The sequence below is a fragment of the Sebastes umbrosus genome, chromosome 4, assembly GCF_015220745.1.
Source record: "Sebastes umbrosus isolate fSebUmb1 chromosome 4, fSebUmb1.pri, whole genome shotgun sequence".
In the NCBI taxonomy this organism is placed as follows: Eukaryota; Metazoa; Chordata; class Actinopteri; order Perciformes; family Sebastidae; genus Sebastes; species Sebastes umbrosus.
This window is the reverse complement of record NC_051272.1, coordinates 5,361,579-5,384,588: the sequence shown is the minus strand read 5'-3', so window position 1 is coordinate 5,384,588 and position 23,010 is coordinate 5,361,579. Positions and strand designations below refer to the sequence as shown.

Genomic DNA, 23,010 nt, shown 5'->3' with positions numbered 1-23,010 from the left:
ATTTACAAGACACAGCACACCAGCTTTAATTTTGCTAACGCTGTGTTGTTATTAGACTTCCTCTAACATACTGACATGTAACACTCCTCAGCCCTGTCTCCTAAAAATTACATTCCCATACGACCAGACTGCGTTCTCAGTTACGTTTGGAGAGAGACATATTTTGTCACGGATTACGTTTGTCTATGATTCATCACAAATACGAAGTACAACGAGCGACGCGCAGAGCAGGTGACGTAGTATATTGAGCGACCATTAATGAAATTACGTGGAATAGTAACGTTATTGAAAGTTAAATGTTATAATAATGAGCATAACAAGCGAGAAAGTCCACTACTATTGGTGGATGGATCAAACACACACAGGACTTTCCCCGAGAATACCGTTGTTCATGTCCCGTGTGAAACTAAAACACTTTTTATAAATAATGTAACAAATGTAGTCATTTTAAGCCAATCAAAGATGTTTTTTACTAAACCTAACCAAGTAGTTTTGTTGCCTAAACCTAAATGAGTGGTGTTGTTGTGTTTTTTGTTAAACGTTAACCATGTGTTTAAAACTGCGACTGTAATCCAAGAGAAAATACGTTTCCCTCAAAACGTAACTGAGAATGCAGTTTGGTTGGGAATGTAATCTTGTAGCAGACAGGGCTTCACACCTACACAGCAGGTTTGACACTCCTGTGAAGTACAAGGTTATTGAGGAACTGCTTGACACGCATCTGCAATTATCTGAAGAAAGACTAAGGACATTCTTTCTTCACAAAATTGCAGCTTCCAGTAATGGAAATTGTTTGTTATTAAGTCACCCAAAGAAAGATAAAATCTGACAAAAGTGGATACAGTTAGCACATCCGGAGCCCCCCAGTTGTCAAACCTCCACACAAGTTTCTAAATGTGATTCCAGCCGCTGCAGTTTTGGAGTTTTTGCTGTTAATTTTTCATTTGGGTTAATACAAAAATGTATTGCACACTGCAGGATGCTTATAGTACAGTTAGCTGATGTGCAAACAATATCAACACACTAAACTTATGAGCACTCTCACATATACCGACACACCAGAGCATCTCACCTTGACTCCGTACTTGACTTTACCAGCGTAGTGTCTGATGATGAAGGCGGGCTCCATGACAGCGGGGAACTCGATGTAGCTGTTTCCTTCATGCTGACGCTTGAACTTGTCCAGCAAGGTCTGATTGGAAGCCTGGGGGAAACTGGAGGAAACAGAGACTTTCAATCAGGCGCAGGTTGAAAATTTAAATCTAAGACTCTAAAATGAATAAATCTCTTTAGACTTTATGCACCACAAAAAGTTTTTTCTGGGAAACTCTTGGACATTTATTTCGCATTTTTAAGTCTCTACAAGAAAAGGGGAAGTAGGACTGCAACTAATGATTAATGTGGTTGTGACCGATTAATCTGTAGATTCATTTCTCGAATAATTGTTTGGTCTATAAAATGTCAGAAAATGGTGAAAAATATGTCAATCAGTGTTTCCCAAAGCTCAAGATGACGTCCTCAGATATCTTGTTTTGTCCACAACTCAAAGAGATTCAGTTTACGGTCACAGAGGAGTAAAGAAACCAGAACATATTCACATTTAACAAGCTGGAATCAGAGAATTTAGACTTTTGTTTCCTAAAAAAATTACTCAACCTGTTTAATCGATTATCAAAACAGTTGCCGATTAATTTAATAGTTGACAAGTAATTGATAAATTGTTGCAGCTCTGAAAGGAAGCTAAACACAGTAGCATACACAACCAACTATTCCATCTGTAGCAGCGGATGGTTGCACCCTGCATTTCTCAAAGTTTAAGGAAAGGATACAGCATCTCTAACTCCTTTCCAGAGACTCTGTCACAAACTTAATGCTCAAATTTAACCAAAGTTGCAGCACTTCTACTTTCACATTCTTCTTTTGCTTTGCACATTTTACCCTTTTACATCTAACCTCAACATATCAAAAGGGATGTTCCACATCATCTAAACCTCTCCTCCCTGAAACACACTGCTGGCTGAAGTATATCCGCAGGGGTCTTAAAGCTTGATGCTGTTACTGTAGAAATGAACCCCCACACTCGCCCCCTATCCTGCAGTAACCTAATCCATCTCTCCAGAGGCCCCGAAGCCCTGCGAGCTCCACTAACTGTGAATGATGAGATCTCTTGTTTCTCTCTGTGTAATCATTTAGCATGAAGCTTCTTCCTGTGGCAGCATAAACCCCTGGAGAGACCCTGTCCCCCCTCATTTTTTTCTTTAGAGATCCCCCTTTGACCCTAATTCTCCAAAAGTGCCTCTTCACGCACACACACACACATATATATTTCTATACACAAACATACACACACCATTTGGTCCATTCCATGCGTTATTAGATCCAGATGAACCAGCTACACTAAGTGGCAAGTAAGATGACAGCTAACATAGATAAATATGGCTGTGTGTGTACCGCCTGATGTGTTTTTATGCGAGGGGGGCGGGAGAGCGCTGGCTTTGATTTATGGAGGAGAAAGATGCAGAGTGCTGACCTGCAGGAGGAGAGCGTTTCACAACAGTGATGGGAGAGGAAAAAACGTGATCCAGAGATGCTGGCGGAGGAATAAGCACGTCTTTATGCTTTAGTTAAGCTCCGGTAGAAGCCCCCGTGTTGGTATCAATCAAGCTAATGAGGGAAAGTCCTGCACAGGGAGCAGTTTGTCTCCTCCGTTCACCAGTCGGCCGCTAAAGGTGCTTGTGCAGGGTGATATCAACATAGCACGCTACAATGAGATATATGTTCTGCTTTCCACAACGTTCAGAGAAGCTCAGGATGTAAATTATAAATAAGTCAATAAGGCATTGGAAACCTACACAAGGAAAAAGACATCTCACTTAAACCTTTACAAACAATTCTCTGCTTTCCAATTGGTGCCTCTAATACGCCAAACAACCACCAATAATCAAGAATATTTAAAAAGTAAAGATTTTTTTTTTTTTTCAGTGGTGAACTAAATACCCCTCCACTCACTCCTCCCTTTCCAAGCGTGTCGGAGAACTACGGTGGCCTTCAGGTAACGTAAAAAAGCAATAGGCTCTCTCTAGAGCCAGAGTTTGGTTTGTCCGTTCTGGGCTACTGTAGAAACATGGTAGAGCAACATGGTGGTCTCCGTGAGGAGAATAGTAGATATAAAGGGCTCATTCTAAGCTAACGAAAACACAACGATTCTTAGTTTCAGCTGATTATACACGAATTAAAACATAGTTATGAATATCATATTCCATTTCTGCCAATAGATATCCCGAAATCCTACACACGGATCCTTTAATGTTTTCAATAAACCAAATTGGTACCCATAATAGACCAAACAACCACCAATAATTTGATATATTTTCATAGTTCTCTGGGTTTCTTGCGGTGTTTTATAATTGAGTTGCCACACCATGCATGTAATACCTAAATCATTACATTTACAAGCTTATTAAACTTCAGTGGCGCTACATCACACAGCAAGCGCCACATATTTAATGAGTCACAACACTGATAACTGGAAAGATGCACTCAGTGGAGTACAGATCTCCGCAACGACCACTGCGGTTATGTTTGATTGAATGAATATAACCCACAATTGAATAACCCCCGTCTAGACTGCAAATGTATCAGACATGTTTTTGGTTTTCACGTCTCACACAACAGATTCTCTTTCATTGTAATCTATGCAGAGGTCTGCACAGACTCACCGTTGACCGTTAACCATCTGGACTTGTATAGTCAATGGCTGTGATCAGACACTAACCAATTCCTGATTTGACTTTTCTAATAAATCCCCCTCCTCAGATTTGACACTATTTGTTATGAATTCATTTGATCTCTGAATCTTTTTATTTTTTTCTAAATAAGTAAGTAAAATAAAATTAACAAATGAACCAAGTTATTAAATCATCTCAGTTTAACAATGTCATCATATCATCCATCACAGAGTAAGCCTAGTTTAGTTTAATTTAGAGGATTCCAACCGGAAGTACTGTACAAAAGTTTCTTTAAAAGTTATTCAGCTAACTGCTGCTTCCTAAAGTATGAGCTGTAGTTCAGCAGGTGGCGTACTTGCACTCCTCGTCCAGCAGGTGGAACAGCGCTGTGGGTTTCTTGCTGATGAGGTTGAGGCAGCCGCTGTTGTCGATGTACTCGATGTTGTGCCAGGTGATGCCCTCCGCCCGGTACTCCTCCTGCAGAGGAAACACAGAGGAAGGAAGACTTCGGGTCAGTAAACACTCGAAGGGTAAATGAGTCAGAAGTTCTGGCAAAGCTGTTACAGAGAAAACAGCATCGTGGCAGCCTGCAGTGAGAGATTCAAGTAGTTTTCAACAACCATCAGGTGATCAACCTGCTCTAATCTTGACTAAGAGGCACCCTGACTATTATAACAAGTAGCAACGTGTGGCTCACATACACCAGAATTTATTATAACTATGCATACTCTTTGTGGTATAAAACCAAAAAGTCCAACTAATGCTTTGACAGCACTAAAACCTGAATCCCCACGATGAAAACACCTGGCTGCTTGTAGATTATCAGTAAAACCACAGTCTGTTGGTGACGTCTATGCGCCCCCAGCAGCCAATGACAACTGAAGTATATGACCCATGTCCTCCTAATGGGAGAAACCAGTGAGAGACACCAGTTACAACCCCAATGCCAGCTGGGAGGAGCAGTAACGTGGGTGGCGTTCTCCTCTCCCTAGAAAGCTACTGTTGAGGTACATATGAACACATCCAGTAGCTTCGCAGGTCACAGTGCGTCTTACTGTTGGACTGCTGGAGAAGAGCATGCACACTCAGCAAACCAAAGTACGGCACTAAAACTTGAGGGTCAGCACTGCCGAGGCCGAGAGCCTATAGCGGAACAAAAATAGAAGAAAAGGAGGAAAATCAATAACAACAATGATTAAAGCGCTTATGGCAGCAGCTTCTAGATGCTGCAAATGACGGAAGGAACAACAAACTGCTAATTCTGCTGTTCTTAAAGCGTTGCCAGTAGTTAGATGAAAAGCAGCGGGATCATTATAAACAAAAGGATTTATCCCTCTTGGAAGCATGAGTGTGCTCAGAAAATGTGATGCCAATATGCCTTTTAGATTATGTAATATGTTGACAAATTGCTCCTCTTAGGGACATAAATGTATTCATGGTGTTTTACACTGATGTTTCCTATGGGTGCCATGAATATGCTCACTGATTTCATGAAAACCCACCCAGTTGTTATTATGGACCGAGCTGTCTTTGAGGGTGATTTGTGACCTGATGCCAGCACTAGACAAAAGCACCAGCGCCACTTTTCAAAACATAAGTTACAAAGGAGAAGGAAAAGAGAGTTGCAGAATAGCAGAGACAGTGAAAACAATATAGTACAAAAACAAGGAGATAAAGTGTAAACCATAAAATACAAAAGTTATAAGCTCAAGAAAAAGCCAAAGAAAACAAGTGGGGTTCAAGACGCTTTTTGGAAACAGATAGAAACAGAAGAAGAGTCAACAAATCATTAGGAATTATCCTCTAGGAGCCACAAATATTGATGATAAATTTCATGACAATCTAGTCTAAAAATGTCAAGACGTGGACGAACAGATGGACCTACAGCTCCATCCTTAAGGTGTCAGTTTGCTTCAAACAAAGGTCTCAAACACACACACACACACACACACACACACACACACGTCTCTGATGTCAGAAAATGGAGGGACTGCATCTGATTGGCCAGGTACAGGTACGTATGTATGCAAAGGTGAGAAAGTAAGATGACACTACTTACAAATGAGTCCACCTCGAGGGCTTCGTCCAAAAATCGCATACTATGCACTACATACCCAATATGTGTACTATCATTCAACATACTTTTGCGTGAATAAACACTAGCATGTATCTTCTGAATTTACTTTGTCACTTCCTGAGAGCCTCCTTGCCAAATGGAGACGTGTAACCATGGTAACCCGTGACAACCTCATGTGACCAAAACAACAGTTTGTGGGAATCATCGTCATAGTTCAATCGAAGCGTTATTGATGTTACAGAGCTGTCCGTCAACTTCTGCTATGAAGGTTGTCGTCCCTACCGCATTGCATTGTGGGATATTTATGCCGCCATAGTGTCCAGTGTTTGCATACTGTAATATTTCACCGGAAATGTGCACACTATTGGTTTCATACTAAGGTTTCGGACATACTAAAATATCTCACATACTCTTCTAAATAGCATGTTAGGGTGGAATTTCGGACGCAGCCAAGCATCCCGGCTTTCAGGCATTCACAGAACAACCAGCATGCACTGGAATGTGCATAATGATTGGGGCTGACACTAAAACGAGCTGTAAATGTGACAGTTTATGTGATCATGAAATTCAAGTTTGTGTGTTAGTATGTGCATACTGTATGTATTTGTACGTGTGGTATGTATGTCTCTACATTTGCACGCTGGTACCCTTCTGTATCTATGGGTGTGTGCTTCTGTTTTTGATCGTTTTTTTTATCGGTTGGAACCCAATTACTAAAATGAGCCAACAGTCAAGTATTCAAAGCAGCACTAGAAGATATTTAACACATGCGACACGTTCGCCTTCTCCATGTTTAGGCTGCTGAATCACTGACGAGGCATTCGGAACATGTGGTATGTTTGGTGTCATTCAGCGGTCGCACCGGATCCAGCAAAACAACAAACGTCGCCATAAAAAAACGTTGCATGCATGTGTGTGCTTTTGTTTAAATCTCACCGAGCCGAGCACTCGCAGATAACTGACTCAGTTCATCTGGCTGACTTTGTTGAGTCTGTGAGCCAGTTTGTGAACACGTGTGTTGACTCACAGAGACAATTAGATGCAGACACACAGATAGAGAGATAAACACACATACTTCTGCACCAATCAGCCATTTCATTACATACACACATTTACGTAAATGGCTCGGCCCGGCAGACAGACGACTGCGAAGCTGTGCCTCAGCATGTGAAGGACGTGGTTCAGTTACGGTTCGACTCAACGCCAGAGTGGCCGACTGGCTGCGAGCGGAATTTCATCATTATGTGCCAGACATGCAACTAACAAGCAGCTGCTTTAGGAGACAAGTCTTCACATTTTCATACGACCTCTGATCTCACCAGCTGCTACTGTCGGATCTGAAACAGTTATTGTTTATCTACAAAAAACTAATTGGTAAATAATTGATTAATTGTTTCAGCCATTTTTTCAAGAAGAAATTACAGTTTCTCTGATTCCAGCTTCTCAAATGTGAAGATGTCTTACATGATCGTAAACTTAATGTTTAGGATAACTATAATGTGCATTTTTCAATATTTTCTAGCACTTTATAGACAAAATGATTAATCTATTAATTCGAGAAAATAATCAGGGGAGTAACTGATAAGATAAATAATCGTTAGTATCGTAATCTATCACTCCAACCTCTCTAACCGTGATACTGTTGGTCCTCTAATCCAGTGCGTCGGGTCCAGAGGCTGTTTTCTTAACAGTCCACTTACAGCTCTGATGTAGACTGAGAACGGCAGGTGAATGCAACTAAAGACCTGGTAAAATAGAAAAAGCAGCAGCGCTCTGGACCCTGAGGGCTGACTAGTGGAGTTTACAGAGAATGGAGACATTAAATCAAAACACTGCAGCAGATAGGAGAGGTCAGACTTCTCCGAGCTGACAGAGGAGACTCGGTAAGAGAACAACGGCAGAGAATAACTCAGAACATCTCAGAGCACACAACACTGTTCAGACGTCTTGTTTCAGTCCTGTCAGCAAAGACGACAAAGATGAAGCCAAACTGAGCCAGAGCTCACTAAAACTGGAACAAAAATATACTTATACTGACAAATCCTGGTTTGCTTTAAAACTTGGATGGACTCAATTACAATTTTGAGGTACTTGTACTTTATTTGAGTTTCCGATTATTCAGATTCCGATTATTAATACAAAATATAATCAAGAAATAAATGATGATTATTATTAGAGGTCAAACTATCCAGTAAAGTAGTTAAAATTAGCTCTAACTTTACCAGCAACAACATTAAAGTGATGCTTACACAACAATTATAATCCAATCATATATTATATATTTTTCTGATGGGCCAGTAGGGGAGAGCGGGGTCGGATGGGACACTTTTGTATCGACACCAAATAAACTTCCATTACTCACAGACTACTTGAACAGTAATGAAAATATTTTGATCCCTGATCAGATACAGGTGTCTGCTAATAATTTACCAAGTTTTTTAGAGCCCAACCCAAATGTGAAAGGCACAATTTTTGTTAAATGTACAAAGAGTGCATTTCCCCAACATTTTGCGTCCCTAGGTCGGTTGGGACACCATGTTCTGGGCTAAAAAATATATAATCTAAATTAAATAAAATTGCAGTCTAAATCTGAACACCTTATATTTACAATGACATTTGTTCACACATTTCTATGAGAAAAAAAAAACATTTGTAAAATGATTATATTTTCATAAATTACTGGGATATGGAAATTGGCAAACAAAAGGGGGTGTGACGGGCTGCCATTTGAGAAAACAATCACTCAGTGGGTGTTGTTCAATTAGGAAAAGCCTTTGTCTTGTTTGGTGGTGAATGGCATAGTTGCTTTCTAACTTGCTGAAAAAGACACTGTCCTAACTGTCCTCCTGTCCCAACCGACCCCGCTCTCCCCTACTTTTACTGCCAATACGTTTGTACTTTTACTGAAGTAAAATATTTAATGCATGACTTTTACTTGCAACAGAGTATTTCTACACTGTGGTACTTAAGTTTAAGTATTTCTTCCACCACTGACATTCCCTGATGTCCACCATTTGTCTACTTAATAATTTCAAGAGGATGTCCCCATTAGTGTCCAAAATACTCGCAATAATTCACAAAACATGCTGCAATATATTAGGTGAATTCTCCACTGACCACTATAAATACAGAGAGACACAACAGATATTTGGACTGAGACACAGGTGTAAAAAAAAATCTCAAACCAAAACCAATCTGCGAGCAATAAAAGCTGTAAAACGTCCTGCTGTGCTGAAGAAATCAGGGAGTTCTGATGCGTGGCCGTCACTCCGTCTATTAGTCAGCTCTGTGTCTGTTTTCTGCTGCGTAGGGAGGCTGCGAGTGTGTTTGTGTTGCTATCTCTCTATTTCTTCTCTCTTTATATGTCTCCCTCTCACAGCGGCCTCCTCTCTTGTTATGACAGCAGGGTGTTTTTATGGAGCAGACAGGAGGAACAGCGATGCAATCATCGGTGAGAGCTGGAGCAGGTTCTGTGCACAGAGACTCAGATAAAAGATGAAGACATGCTTGCTGTGTTGTCATTAAACATGTTTTTGTGATCCAGCTATAAAGAGTCAGACTCTGTCGACCAGCATGACTCACATAAATGACGTCAAGGAATAAGGGTGTAGAGAGGAAAATCTGCATCAAAACACCAACTTGGCTTTCCCGATCTACGGAGAATTAACTGCCGCTTTATCAGTATGACTACTAATATAATAAAGAGCACATTTAGATACAATCTCCTCCTTCAGAGAATGCCCTGGCACTTACTCCTGCATTCACTGTTAGACAATGAACTGAATAACAGTGGGCAGCAGGAGATCAGATGAAGGTAGACCTGGCCACATGTTTTTGATTTCTTTACAGATATCTCAAGCGTTAAACACGATAGCGTGTTTGCCTAAGGCGGTGGCAGTCATGTGTTTTCTTACTTTGATATACCGTCCTAACACAGAAGAGAAATCAAGCACCGATTGGCATGTTGAGTGTAAACACTGGACTCACACACACACACACGGAGGGTTGTGGTTGGTGTGGTCCTATTAGCTTTGGCTGCTGTTCCGAAGGTAAACACACACGCTGCTGATAAGACGGACTGATTGGTTGGAGGGGAGTGAAGCCCGGAGGAACGAGAAGAGGAAAATCCCCCTGATGGAAAATCACCTTTCAAAGTCAGAATGACGGACAAACTCTGAATATAAATCTTCATACTCAAAGTCACCTTAAGCTGGATTTATACAGTATATATATACAGTAGTAGCCGCTTTAGGTTACATCATAACTGATGTGCACACCCTGAAAATGTGATAATATGTTGGGGCTACAAAGATAGCACATCGAGGCAGCAAGAGCTGTGATTGGTCAATTTGGGCTGCTTGTGTTTTCTCCAACAAATATCTGATATCGGTGGATAATCAGGGTTCGAGTTACGTGGGAGCGGAGCGGTCTGAGCTCCCACGAAAGCAGTAAAATCAAACATCTGTGGGCAACCCGATCTCATGGGAAGGCGGAAAAATAGCACGACATTACAAGGATATTCCGCGTGTCATGAGGACGCATTTTAGTCATCAGTTAGGTTTAGGGAAAACATCATGAGGTTGATTATAAATCTGTGATGTATGGTTTGTTAGTTCAAAAGACGTCTGTAATACAAAAAGAACTGTCCATACTGATCATCGGCATCGTGTGTTTCAAGTTATGGAAAACGAGATGGTCATGGATCGGACTGTGATTTACAGGGACACCGTCATTAAGTAGGAACTAACTGACCTCAGAAGGAGGAGAACTTTAGACAAAAAAACAGATCCTTCCATGGAGCGAACAAGACTTTTGATCCTGAGACTTGTGTGCTCAAGTACGCACTGGCACTTTCAGACTGACAGTAACTGAACTTATCACACAGCGCTTTATTTGTATGCCTGTTTTAATGATTTTAATGTATCCCATGTATGTGTATTTATTTTTTGTAAAAGAAAAATGTCATGGTTGGCGTTAAAATAAGTAAGTAAAATATGTACGGAAAGAACTTAATATAAGTACAGAAAACACGTCACAAACGTCACTGACGTAACTTACAAAAGAAACAGCAGTCTCCTGGTTGAAAGTCCTGTGTTTGTTGTTTACACGGATGTGTTTATATTGCAGTCAGTACAGACTACATGGCCTTCTCGCCAAAAGCAAGAACGGAGGTCTTATTGCTCTCTAAATGCCATGTGCATTATTGTGTAATTAAACTCAGTATTCTGCTCCTTTTTAGAAACACACATTTAGATAAAACTGTTCTACTGCAAACCTCCTGTTTTCCCCCACAGTGAATGAAACAACATAAACAAACACAGCGATTCCAAGGAATAGTCTCATTATTTAGTTACTGTGGGGAATATAACAGCAACAACAATACATGTTTGCACGGAAGATTTCTGTAATTTCCTTTTTTGTGTTTCTGCTTCAGTTCACCAACAATGTGCTTGTTACAGTTTCATCACTGGTAGAAGAGATTTTTAGGCATGAAGAGGTGAAGACATCATCTTCTTTTTCCTTTAGATTTTAAAATAAATTGCTAATAAACTCACAACAAATAACAAAAACTACAAAGTACCGTTTAGTTGTGGTGAGTTTATGTAAGTTTCTGTATCGTCTAAAGGTGACTGAGGGCCAGCAGTTAAAGGTGCGGCGTGCTTTCTCTCCCCATGACGTCAAACTGAGGGTAGAAGGGGCCTGTGGCGTGAACTGCACAACTTTATTCAAACAAACACAAATCAGTAGAGATCTGGCAACCCCTCGATCAGGAAGTTGTACCCACCTGCCTCGGAGGGGCCTCGGAGGGGCCCCGGAGCTCAGCGCCACCTCAACTGTTGTCCTGTCAAATAAACTCAGGAGAGGCAGAGAGCCAAAGGTTGGGAGGACCCCAGTGATTAAAGGATAATAAACGTGAACTCTCCTGGAACAATATTGGGCAGCGCCCTGTGAGGGCGAACGTCTCGGCAGCACTTTGACACTTATTAGTTGAACATAACACAGGAAGACGACCTTCAAGTGAAAGGTTCAATCAAAAGAGAGAGATAACCATCGAGGAGCACCTGCCGTTGTCAGAGTGACTGACAACACAAGTTAAACAATTTACAGGACCAATATGACACAATACATTTAACACGTTCATTATATGAAGTGGTTTCTAACCAGTTGTATCTGTTTGGTCCCGGATTAAAACACCATCTCCACATTTTATTCAGCATAATGCTGTTTGAGTAAATTACTTATACAAGTCTGTTTGGGGTCTTCTCTCAAACTAAATAACACAAATGATTTCTATAAGTGCCTTTGTCTCTGAAAAGGCAAGACCAGGTTAAGATCTGTCCATCTACAGATATACTGTAGCTGCCTTTCAGTTAGTACTGAGTCCTGACATGGACGGATGAGAATGGATCATCTATTGTTTCAAAGAAGGAAGTTTAATGAATGTTTTACATTAGATCATATTTCAATAAACATCATAATCTACATACAGGGCTGTAGTCAAGACGAGCTTAGTTGATTCCAAGTCAAGTCCAAGACCAGATCCAGTCGAGTCTGAGTCAAGACCAAGTCAAAACTGAATCCAGAGCAAATTGAGTCCTGTTCAAGACCATAATAGGCAATATTGTTTTTCCAATGCTAATATAGTGATTAAAGATGGACAGAAATAATTCATCTATAAACAATATTGATCTATCTTCAAACACCAAACTAATTAATGTATCGAATTTAGGTTTGAAGACCAATACAGGATTCTACAGGTACGTTAAGGACTGATCCCAAATCAGCAGGAACAACTAGACCAGTTCTCAAAAGCTGAACCCGAGACCAAGACAGGTCTGAGTCCAACGAGGTCCGAGTCCAAGCCAAGCGCAAGACTTCAAAAAAGTGGTCTTGAGACCGGACTGGAGTACTACAGCCCTGCCTACATAGGTTTCTATATGTTATATTCTGTTGTTAGGGTAACTATTCAATGTCTGGCCAGGAACAACAGATATAAACTCTGTCTCATTTACAGTTTTTAACATGGAATATAATGATATATATATATTGTTTTTAAACATGTTTATTAATGGGCATTCATTTCCTATGTTTTGTAATCCGCATCGGTTGATCTGAATGGGAGTACTGTAATTTAATTTCTCTATTTTTATGGATGAATAATAAATAAACAAACATGATATGACACATAAAAAAACTTTTCTACCTTAATCTTAATCTAAGACTGTTGTTTGGCATAGCTAAACTATCTTAGCTTTGACAGCAGTTATTTTAATTTGTCTTTATGACCATCAGCTCCAGCAGCGAAACATCTAGATGTAATATTAAAGCCCCGGAGAGCTTAACCGTCAATCTTTAATTTACTGTTGGTTTGTTAGTACATGCTACATCCTGCAGTGTGTGTGTGTATGTGTGTGTGTGTGTTTGTGTGTGTGTAGACCCTGAGGGCTAACTGTCAGAAACAGATAACAGAACCATTAGCACATAGGCAGTCTGTGATCTTCATTGAGGGTGAAGGGACGTTATTGCACTCGTTTACAGAAACACTGCTCTTTTTTTTCACTCGGTTTCTCTCCTCATTCTGCCGTCAGCGACGGGCCCGCCTGCTACGATGCCACGGCCAATCGGGGCTCAGTACGAGAGGAAGACGAGAGCCGACAGCTTCTGTGACACAGGCCAACTGATTGAGACTCATTATGTCTCTTTTCTTTCCAACTCACTGCTCTCTCGCTCGTTCTACGGATGTGATTTGAGGGGAAAAGTATAACATGCACAAGTGGTTTGGCAGCGGGTATCTGAATAAATGAGCATAATGAATGCATAATATAGCTGGTCAGGGATTAGTGGTTCAGTAATGGTGCTTTCGAGTAGAAGAGAGACGGGGTAGTCATGAAGCTGACGTCTCTCTGATCAGCACAGCCGTGATGACGAGGAGAAACAGGGATGAAATTACACCAGAGAATAAAAAAGGAAAGGGAGACAGAGGCCATTCAGAGGCATAAAGAGTAAACAAAAACAAACAAACAGTCAGAGAAAATGTACACACGTCTAAGTGTGTTGGCAGTGTTACTGTAGCAGCATCAGGAAACATGCAGCTCTGCTCGACTCCTGCTCTCTAACCAGCATGTCAGCACTTTTCCTCTGACCTTTTGACTTTAATGGATGTGCGTGCTAACTTAACCTAGCTACATAATTACAGCTGCTTGTACTGTAATGTCAGGGGGAACGTGGCCGTCCAGCACGAAGCGCTCATACAGTACGAGGGAATATTCAACATGCAAAGATTGGTTGCCTCGGAAGTCTGGTAACGTTAGTCTGGTGCCACTGAGCTACCGAATGAAGGTTTTCTTTCCTCTACATGGTATGTGTTGGGGGGAATGTGTTTACATGTTTCTTATTTGTAATCACTATTATTGAATCTGCTTTATCCAATACTGTTTACTGCCTCCTGACTCCTGTCTTCGGCCTTTATTGAAAGTGTGTTTAGCAAAGTAGAGAATGCTACAGATCAGACTAAATAATCAAGATGTGTGAAAAACATCTCAGAAAACATGGACAGCTTTATAAAAGCAGCTTCTCTCTCTCAGTGTGTTAAACCATACTGTTCTGCACTAAGAGCTCTCCACTGAAGAGGAAGTCATCTATTTTCACCAGTTTGATGTCAGTCAGGAGGACCATTCATCCCTCCATCAGCTGAATCAATCAACAGCATAAAGGCAGTTTTTGAGGAATGTGTAACAACCACAATAATGTTACGCCATCAACTGACGTCATTACGAGACACACAAGACACACCGGAGCAGATCACGTATGAATGGGTTTTGTTAACATCGTCATGGACGCAGTAACACACAAAATGCAATGACGTGTTATCAGCAGCTGCAACAATAATCATTGTCTGTAGAGGAGAGGAAGAGGAGAGGAGGAGGAGGAGGAGGAGGAGGAAGAGGAAGAGGAAACTAAAGTAGGAGAGGAAGAGGAGAGTAAAGTAGGGGAGAGGAGAGGAGAGGTGAGGAGAGGAGAGGAGAGGAGAGGAAACTAAAGTAGGAGAGGAAGAGGAGAGTAAAGTAGGGGAGAGGAGAGGAGAGGAAACTAAAGTAGGAGAGGAAGAGGAGAAGAGAGAAGAGGAGAGGAAACAAAAGTAGGAGAGGAAGAGGAGATGAGAGGAGAGGAGAGGAGAGGATAGGAGAGGAAACTAAAGTAGGAGAGGAAGAGGAGAAGAGAGGAGAGGAGAGGAGAAGAGAGGAGAGGAGAGGAGAGGAAACTAAAGTAGGAGAGGAAGAGGAGAGGAGAGGAGAGGAGAGGAGAGGAGAGGAGAGGAAACTAAAGTAGGAGAGGAAGAGGAGAAGAGAGGAGAAGAGAGGAAACTAAAGTAGGAGAGGAAGAGGAGATGAGAGGAGAGGAGAGGAGAGGATAGGAGAGGAAACTAAAGTAGGAGAGGAAGAGAAGAAGAGAGGAGAGGACAGGAGAGGAGAGGAGAGGAGAGGAGATGAGAGGAGAGGAGAGGAGAGAAGAGGAGAGGAGAGGAGAGGAGAGGAGAGGAGAGGAAACTAAAGTAGGAGAGGAAGAGGAGAAGAGAGGAGAGGAGAGGAGAGGAGAGGAAACTAAAGTAGGAGAGGAAGAGGAAGAGGAGAGTTGAGTAGGGGAGGAGGAGGATGATGAGGAGAGTAGAGTAGAATAGAGGAGAGGAGGGGGAAGAGGAGAGGAGAGGAAGAGAAGAGGAAACTAAAGTAGGAGAGGAGAGGAGATTAAAGTAGAGAAGAGGAGAGGGGGAGAGAGTAGGAGAGTAGAGAGGAGGAAGAGGTTCAGAGAGAAGGGGGGAGGAGAGTAAAATAGAGTAGAGTAGAGTAGAGTAGATAATAACAGTGTACCTGCTCTAATTTGAAGATGTGCTGGTTGAAGTAGTGCTGCAGTCGTTCGTTGGCGAAGTTGATGCAGAACTGTTCAAAGCTGTTGTTCTCGTAATCCTCAAAACCAAAGATGTCCAGGACGCCTATCGACAGCAGCTGGAGGGAAAGACAGACGGCTCAGTTTATTTCCATAGTTTACACATTTAAAGGATCAGGATATGAAAAAATATCCTCTGGCAACACTGTCAACATCAGTACAAATGTATGATTCTTTATTATTTATTGATACTCTTTATTGTGTTTCTCATTTTATTCTCTACAGCTCCAGTGACCCAGCTGTCCCCTGGGTGTTAATAAGATTCATGGCATCATACATCATTAATATGCACCATCTGAAGGAGGCCTCCGCCCAAAGACGGCCTTTAATTATGAAATGGACTGTAAAAGCTGTTTCCAATTTAATCTAATTTCATTCAGACGTGTTTTATTTCTCTCTGCAGGGCAGTTTTTTAAAAACATACATGAGCTCACACATACATACAGCTACACATATAAACTGTTATCTGCACATCAGAACAATGACCTTGACTGAAAGTGCAACCTCATCGACCTGCTGACAGCACCAAGGGACGACAAACACACACACACACACACACACACACAGATGATGTCAGTGCCAAGGGAGGCACACGCACACACACACACGCACAGCGCTGGGACAGCAGAGGACCACAGGGGGTAAACTGAGCTGAGAGGAACTTGATGCCATCTGCCCAAATGTTCTTGGCACACACACGTGCACATACACACACACACCCACACCCACACAATGATCTGTTTTCTAATCCTTTAGATGCCCCCACAGGGTTTGACGTGCCAGCTGCCACATCAACACACACATATGTAGTTATATACACACACACACACACACATAGTGGAATTTTCATATCACACCACTCGCTGCCTCTGGGAGCAAAGGACGCCAGAAAAAAAGCAGAAAGGGAATCGAGTCTCGACTGACAGAGAGACAGGCAGACAGACAGGCAGACAGACAGACAGACAGACAGACAGACAGACAGGCGGATGTGGTTGACAGACAGACAGCAGCAGGATGGGGAGAATGAGTCGGACAAATGAAGGTGAGGAAAGACAAAAAGAACAAAGGGAAGACATGAACAGGACAAAGGGACGTATGTGGATAAATATTTATCCTCATGTATGTTTGCACATTTTGGAAATACTTTTATTTGGCTCTTACATGGTCACCTGCTTGTTCCACATATTTCTCTAAAAGAGATTGATTTGTTTTAAAAGACCAGAATGCAGCATTTCTGTGTAATAACTTGTTGATTTTTTGGAGGGAAAAAAAACATCACATACCATCGAGAAGTGTAGATTTTTCAGATGTTCATCTTCCTTTACAGCAATTTAAATAAAAGTAGGGCTGCACAATTAACGACTGGGCTGCACATTAATATATATCTTATCATATACTATACCTTACTATACTACTACTGCTACTGTTGTCATGACAACTACAACGGCAAAGCCCAAAAAGTATGCAAATGCAGAGATGTTCAAAACACGTCACCTGCTTTAATTTGTTTATGAAAGAATTGGAATTTAATATAAAATAAATGAAACTAAAAACAACAAATTATGAGCTTATGGTAAAAATGTTTAAAAAGTTTTACAACCCCTCAAAATCTATTGTTTTGATATACATTCATATTTTTTTATTTTGTTTAGTTTTGTTACACATACTTTTTAAGTGTGTATTTGTCTCTTATGCCGTCTGTTAATGTTGAATTGCACTGTTGCATACCTCTTTTGCACAATTATCGGGATGCCAATATGTTGTTTATGTTACTGGTTTCATAAAGTTTGGATAAAAAAATGCAAGGATATATCTGTCTCATGGACAGATGTAATAGGTGTGTTTCTGTATGTGAGGACATACATTAAGTGTGTGTGTGGGTGATTTTTTTTATTCCTACCTTTGAGTTATCCTCCAGGTCCTTGTTGTTCAGCAGGGCATGGTTGGTCCTGAACACAATCCAGTCAAACAGCGCGCTGTACAGTGACTTCGCCATGGAGTCCCTCACCGTGCCCGCCTACACACACACAACACAGAACACGTCAGTTTCCTCCTGATCAAAAACATGTGTTTTTAAATCTGGAACAGGAGCCAATGCTGTTTTATCACTCTCACTCTCAGCCTCACTGAAGCACAGAAACCCTCCGCTGCTGCAGCTCAACCATGTTAATATCACAGTGGTGGTAGTGTTGCTGCGGAGGCCAACAGGGCTTAGTGGAACACTTATGCAACCAGTAAAACACGTCCTTCTTTTTGTTAACCTGGTTATTTTGTTTGTTCTGTGTAATGCTCTTTTTCTGCAACTGCATAACACAAAGTCATTCTGCAGCACGGCCACTGCTGTTGTAGGTAGAAAGCTGCCGACTTCACTATATCAAACCCAGACTAACACCTGCCGACTGCAGCAGCTCAGGTCAGACAAACACCACATTAATGTTCCCTCTCTGTTCTCTGGAACTGGATCAGTGTCATATTAAATGTGTGAAGCGGGCAGAGAAGAGGTCTAATGAACTGCTCTCACAGGGAGACGCTGAGTCATCTGATTGGACTCACAGAGAGAACAAAAAACATCCAGAAACCACAAGGAAAAGCAGATCTGCTGTGGTGAACAATTAATCAATGGATATATATATAGTGCTTTAAATCAAATGAGACTGTCAATAATTTGGATACAGCCACTATAGAAATCTAGTTTCACATTATTGCTGACATCATAGTCAAATAATCACTCAGTCGACTGACAGGAAATGAATCATCAACAATCGTTTAAGTCATTAATCAGGAAAAAATGCCAAACATTTGCTGTTTAAGATGATTGTGAATTGAATATATTGTAGGTTAGACAAAACAAGCAATTTGAAGACATCGCCATAGGCTCTGGGAAACTGTGATTGACATTTTTTTTTTCTATTTTCTGACATTTTATTGACTAAAAGAAACAGATCAATTGACAATAATAATAATGGTCAGCTGTCTTTTGACCTACGTTGCTGACATACATTTTAGTGTGAAATCATGAAGGAGTAGTTAGACATTTTAGCTCAATAGCTCATTGGTTAGTTAGAAACATTATTGCCCGCTATGTGGAAAATTGTCTTTGGCTTCACCACAATCAACATGAATTACAAATAGGAGATCTTGGAGATCAATCAAATGCAATCAAATAAAGTTCAGTAGGCCTTTTACACATGGCAAATATGCAAATTCAGGGAGGAGTGGATTGAGGGGTTGGCCCTGTAGATTACGATTAAATATGTATTTAATCATTCAAATGCACTTGGGAGAATTGATTTCTTGTAGACATTTTTGGTGGCTCATTTGCTTTTTTCTTTACCAGAAGTAGATGAGGAAAATCAAAACCTAAATATGAAGCTATGGCCAGGAGGTTATTAGCTTAGTTTAGCTTGAAGACTGGAAGCAGATGGAAACAGCTAGCCTGGCTCTGTCTAAAGTTTAAAAGAATAACAATAATCAGCCGTCCGACAGCTCCAAATTTGATTAATTGATGTGCTATTTCCAAGTTGTGGTTTTACGGTGAGTTAACTCAGGTGCATGTGTTTTAATACCTTTGGACAGTGCCAGGATAGCTGTTGTTTCTCAACTTGTTTCTAGCCTTGATGCTAAATGAAGCTAAGCCAATCTCCAGCCAGCTCTACCTTCGCATTTATCATACCATTACAGACATGAGAGTGGTGCCAATTGTCTCATCTCGCCTTCAAATTAACAACTAACCAAGATCAATTAATCAACATTATTTATTAGGAAACAATCCAGTCTGTTGAAATGAGCCAACAGTCAACTAGCATTAATCTCACAGAAGATTCCTTTGGACAGCATTAGCTCAAGTACCAACAGTACAAACAGTCTAGCAACTATGCATCTTTAACGTAGAGATAGGAAATGCCAGGCTTTTGTTATTAATAAATTGTTAAAGGTTTATAACCACTTTGTATTTAGAGGGTCAACACGTGAGCTTGTGTTAACGCTCCCACACTGCTCACAACTCTGAGTTACTGTTCTTATGATGGGGAGTCTTGCTGTGCAAAGTGCTGCAATATTTTAGGCGTTTTCAGTCAGGAGCCAGACCTTAAGTGCCTCCAGACCTGCAGATCACCATTTGGACAACTCTTTTTATGGATCGCTTTTCTGATCCATAAAAAAAACAACGCTGCCAAGAGGAGCCAGTATTACGCCTCAACAAGCCAAAGAGCAACTATGCTCTCTCCTCAGACATGATGAAAGTGATGCTAAGCTAACATACGCAGACTTAAATGGAGACTTGGACACCAGAGCTCGTTCTTTGGCAGCGAGAAGTGTTATGATTGAATGGGGGAGTGGAACAAGACAAAAAGAAATCTGCTTCAACTAGGTCAAACATTTTCATGGCAGGAACCCCGTGCGTTACAACAGAGATCAAAATTTGACCCAATTTGAAAAGGCTCAGGGTAATCCAATCAGAGTAGATTTAATTTAGCAGAGATTGAAAACAAATAGGAAACAAGAAGGGGGAAACTTCTGTATTTGTGACGACTTCTGGTGAGTGAAAAAACACAGAATCACACCGCTCTGTATAAATGACCCCATAAAAGACAGACAGGGAAGGTTGCAACTTTGGCATCAGGGCGTCTTTACGTCAAATACAGACGGTAGTGAGAACAACGGGATGTTTGGTTTTGCTCATGTCAAGGAGTCTAACCCTGGTTTCATACCAAACGTGTACTCATGCATAGTTTATGTAAAGCAATACCATCCTTCCAAACAGCTCACTAGGATGCTACGGACTACATCTGAATGTAATTTAATATCTAACGTTGTATCCCGATCCTCTCCCTGAAAATCCACTTGGATGGAAGTGTAGAGTTACATAACTCCAGGAATTTCTTCACTTTTCTCTACAGTTAACTTGGCGTCATCATGACATCCACCTCCTATCAATGCTGAAATGCCAGACACATACAGCCTGGTTCCAGACTAGCTTTCAAATTGTTTAGTGATTCAAAAAGGTCTGGTGTTGTGCCCATTGAAGACTATTTTCCACCAGTTGGAGAAATCCAATTAGAGCTTGGTAGGGCAGGATTAAGAATGGGGAGGCCATCTTCCTAAATACACAGCTGGCTGAATTCATGAAATATAGCGACAGAAAAATGGCAACAGCTGCAAAAGAAAGTATGTGGGGAAACAAAATTCGCAAAACACAGTCTGATTATCATGCTGTGATCGTCTAAATCATCTTATTTTGGGGTTGTGTCTAGAAGGTAATCCCTAAATTATGAAACTCTGGCGAGATGGTTAAGGTTACGCATTGACCTTGAATGTTCTCACAAGTTTTTTTGGTGGTTACCTTCTAGACATATTTGGCGTCAAAAGCAAAAAACACAACACATACGCACAGTGTTGCACATTTTCTTTTGTGTAGAAGCATCTTCTTGCAACTCTGACTCTCAACTGACTTGGGTATTTTTTCTAGACTGTTATGTCTAACTTATATTAGCTGCTGCTAAACTTTGAGAAGTAATTTACATAGACCTGAATGATATTTTCCCATATTTTTTTGTCTAACTGATTAATAGCCCCAACAAATTCCTGAAATCGGTCCAGTATTGAGGGAGAGCGCTGTAGACGGCAGCTGCTCACAGGCTGCAATACGGTGCTATTGGGGCAAGCTTGCACCGTCATTAGCGTCCACTAAAAGTGCGTGTTTTTGCCATGACAGGCTCTGATTCTTTTTGTAAGCGTCTGACATTATTAAGATTTCGACAAAGTGGATGAGGTCTTTGAATTCGATGCCTGTCTGTATTTATTTGATATTCAGATTTCACAACGAGACTTCTCCCTGGGCGGGACTTGGACACGATAACAAACAGACCGGATGAAGCGAAAGGTAAGAAAGACGTTTTATTTCTCTGTAGGATCCTTTCCATAATGTTGTCACACACTTATAATAACAATCTGAGCCTGTCAGTGGCAAAAAACAAGCACCTTTAATGAACGTAACGTTACATTGACGCTGCTCACTTGCCCTTGCAGCTCGTTTTGCGACTGCTGGTTACAGCGATCTCCCTCAATACTGGATCGAATTCAAAAATTGTTGTCCCCATTAGTCACTGAAAACCAAAGTTACCCTTTAATGGCCAGTATAAGCTGACTACAACAAATGATGACGAATGATTACAGCAAGCAAATCCTTTAGCCATGCTCATACTGTATGGGCAACTCACTATTGTTTTAGGACAGACTTGATTTTGTTTAAACCTATCCTTTAATTGGTTTGTCTGGTTAAATAAGGATTAAACTTATCAGCTATACACTGTGTTACAACCCTGAGGGGGAAGCAAGTTCAGACAAACCAAATTTGCCAGAGGAAGTTGGTCTGAAGCTTTCTGAAACAATGAACAAAAACACGCACACAGACTCAAACTACATGGACATTAAAACTGAATACACCTAAAAGTCTTAAATCAGTTATACAACAAGAAAAAATAGAAATATTCCTCCTCTTTCAGAGCCCTTTGTGGGACATTGTGAACCTGATCAACCTTAGAAACACCGCCTCCTGAGGCCGCATGCGGCCAACCGCTGTGATGAAGCAAAACTGTACATTTTAAAAGCTGCCTCTTCACTCCTGCATTATTGATTGTTTATGGTATTTTTAGCAAGCAGGCTCATGATGTCTCCGCTTCCACAAAGTTATGTAAGATTGTTATAAATAATACAACATTTGATGAGAAGAATCACGGTTTTAAATGCTTCGGCAGGAACTCCGGGGATCAGCAGATGAGATGTGAACATTTGACATGCTCACTGAGCATGAATTGTCTCTGTGTGTGCCATGTAATTTAATTATTCACCACAATGGGACCAGTTACGAAGTTGGAGGGAACATGGCTGGAAGCAAATGAGTTGAAAATGTTTTACTGGAGGGGCCACCCAAGAAACTGACAAAATAATTAGCAGGACTTTATCAGAGGCTTTTGTAAAGCGTACTGATGGCTGTTAAAGCAGGTCTTAGCTGGTGCTTGTCATTATAAGGTTCTGCTGAGGGGAAGTTGTTGTTCTTGTTCTTTCCATTTCTTTCTCCTGAAAACCACAGGAGGTGTGAAACACCAGCATGAGCTCACGCTGCACGTGGCCTGCTGGCTTCCTCGCTGCAGGATGCTCTGTCTGTTCGCGTGTGTTTCACCGCAACATGCCAACTTGCATGTGTTTTTAATTTATATTAATGGAGTTGTTGTTTTTGTCTATCAGTGTACATACATTACA

The 23,010-nt window shown here is 41.0% G+C and overlaps 1 protein-coding gene across 14 annotated transcripts in view; it reads right to left on the bottom strand.

Moving 5' to 3' along the window:
* LOC119486452 (unconventional myosin-IXAa-like) overlaps positions 1–23,010 on the bottom strand; it is a 164,362-nt gene that overhangs the window by 35,282 nt on the left and 106,070 nt on the right. For all 14 annotated transcript variants that reach the window (XM_037766583.1, XM_037766579.1, XM_037766580.1 and 11 more), the window contains 4 exons: positions 17,651–17,767; positions 15,675–15,809; positions 4,084–4,205; positions 1,073–1,214 (listed from right to left, as the gene is read on the bottom strand). In XM_037766583.1, the coding sequence (XP_037622511.1) occupies positions 1,073–1,214; positions 4,084–4,205; positions 15,675–15,809; positions 17,651–17,767 (516 nt within the window). The remainder of the gene's footprint in view (positions 1–1,072; positions 1,215–4,083; positions 4,206–15,674; positions 15,810–17,650; positions 17,768–23,010) is intronic.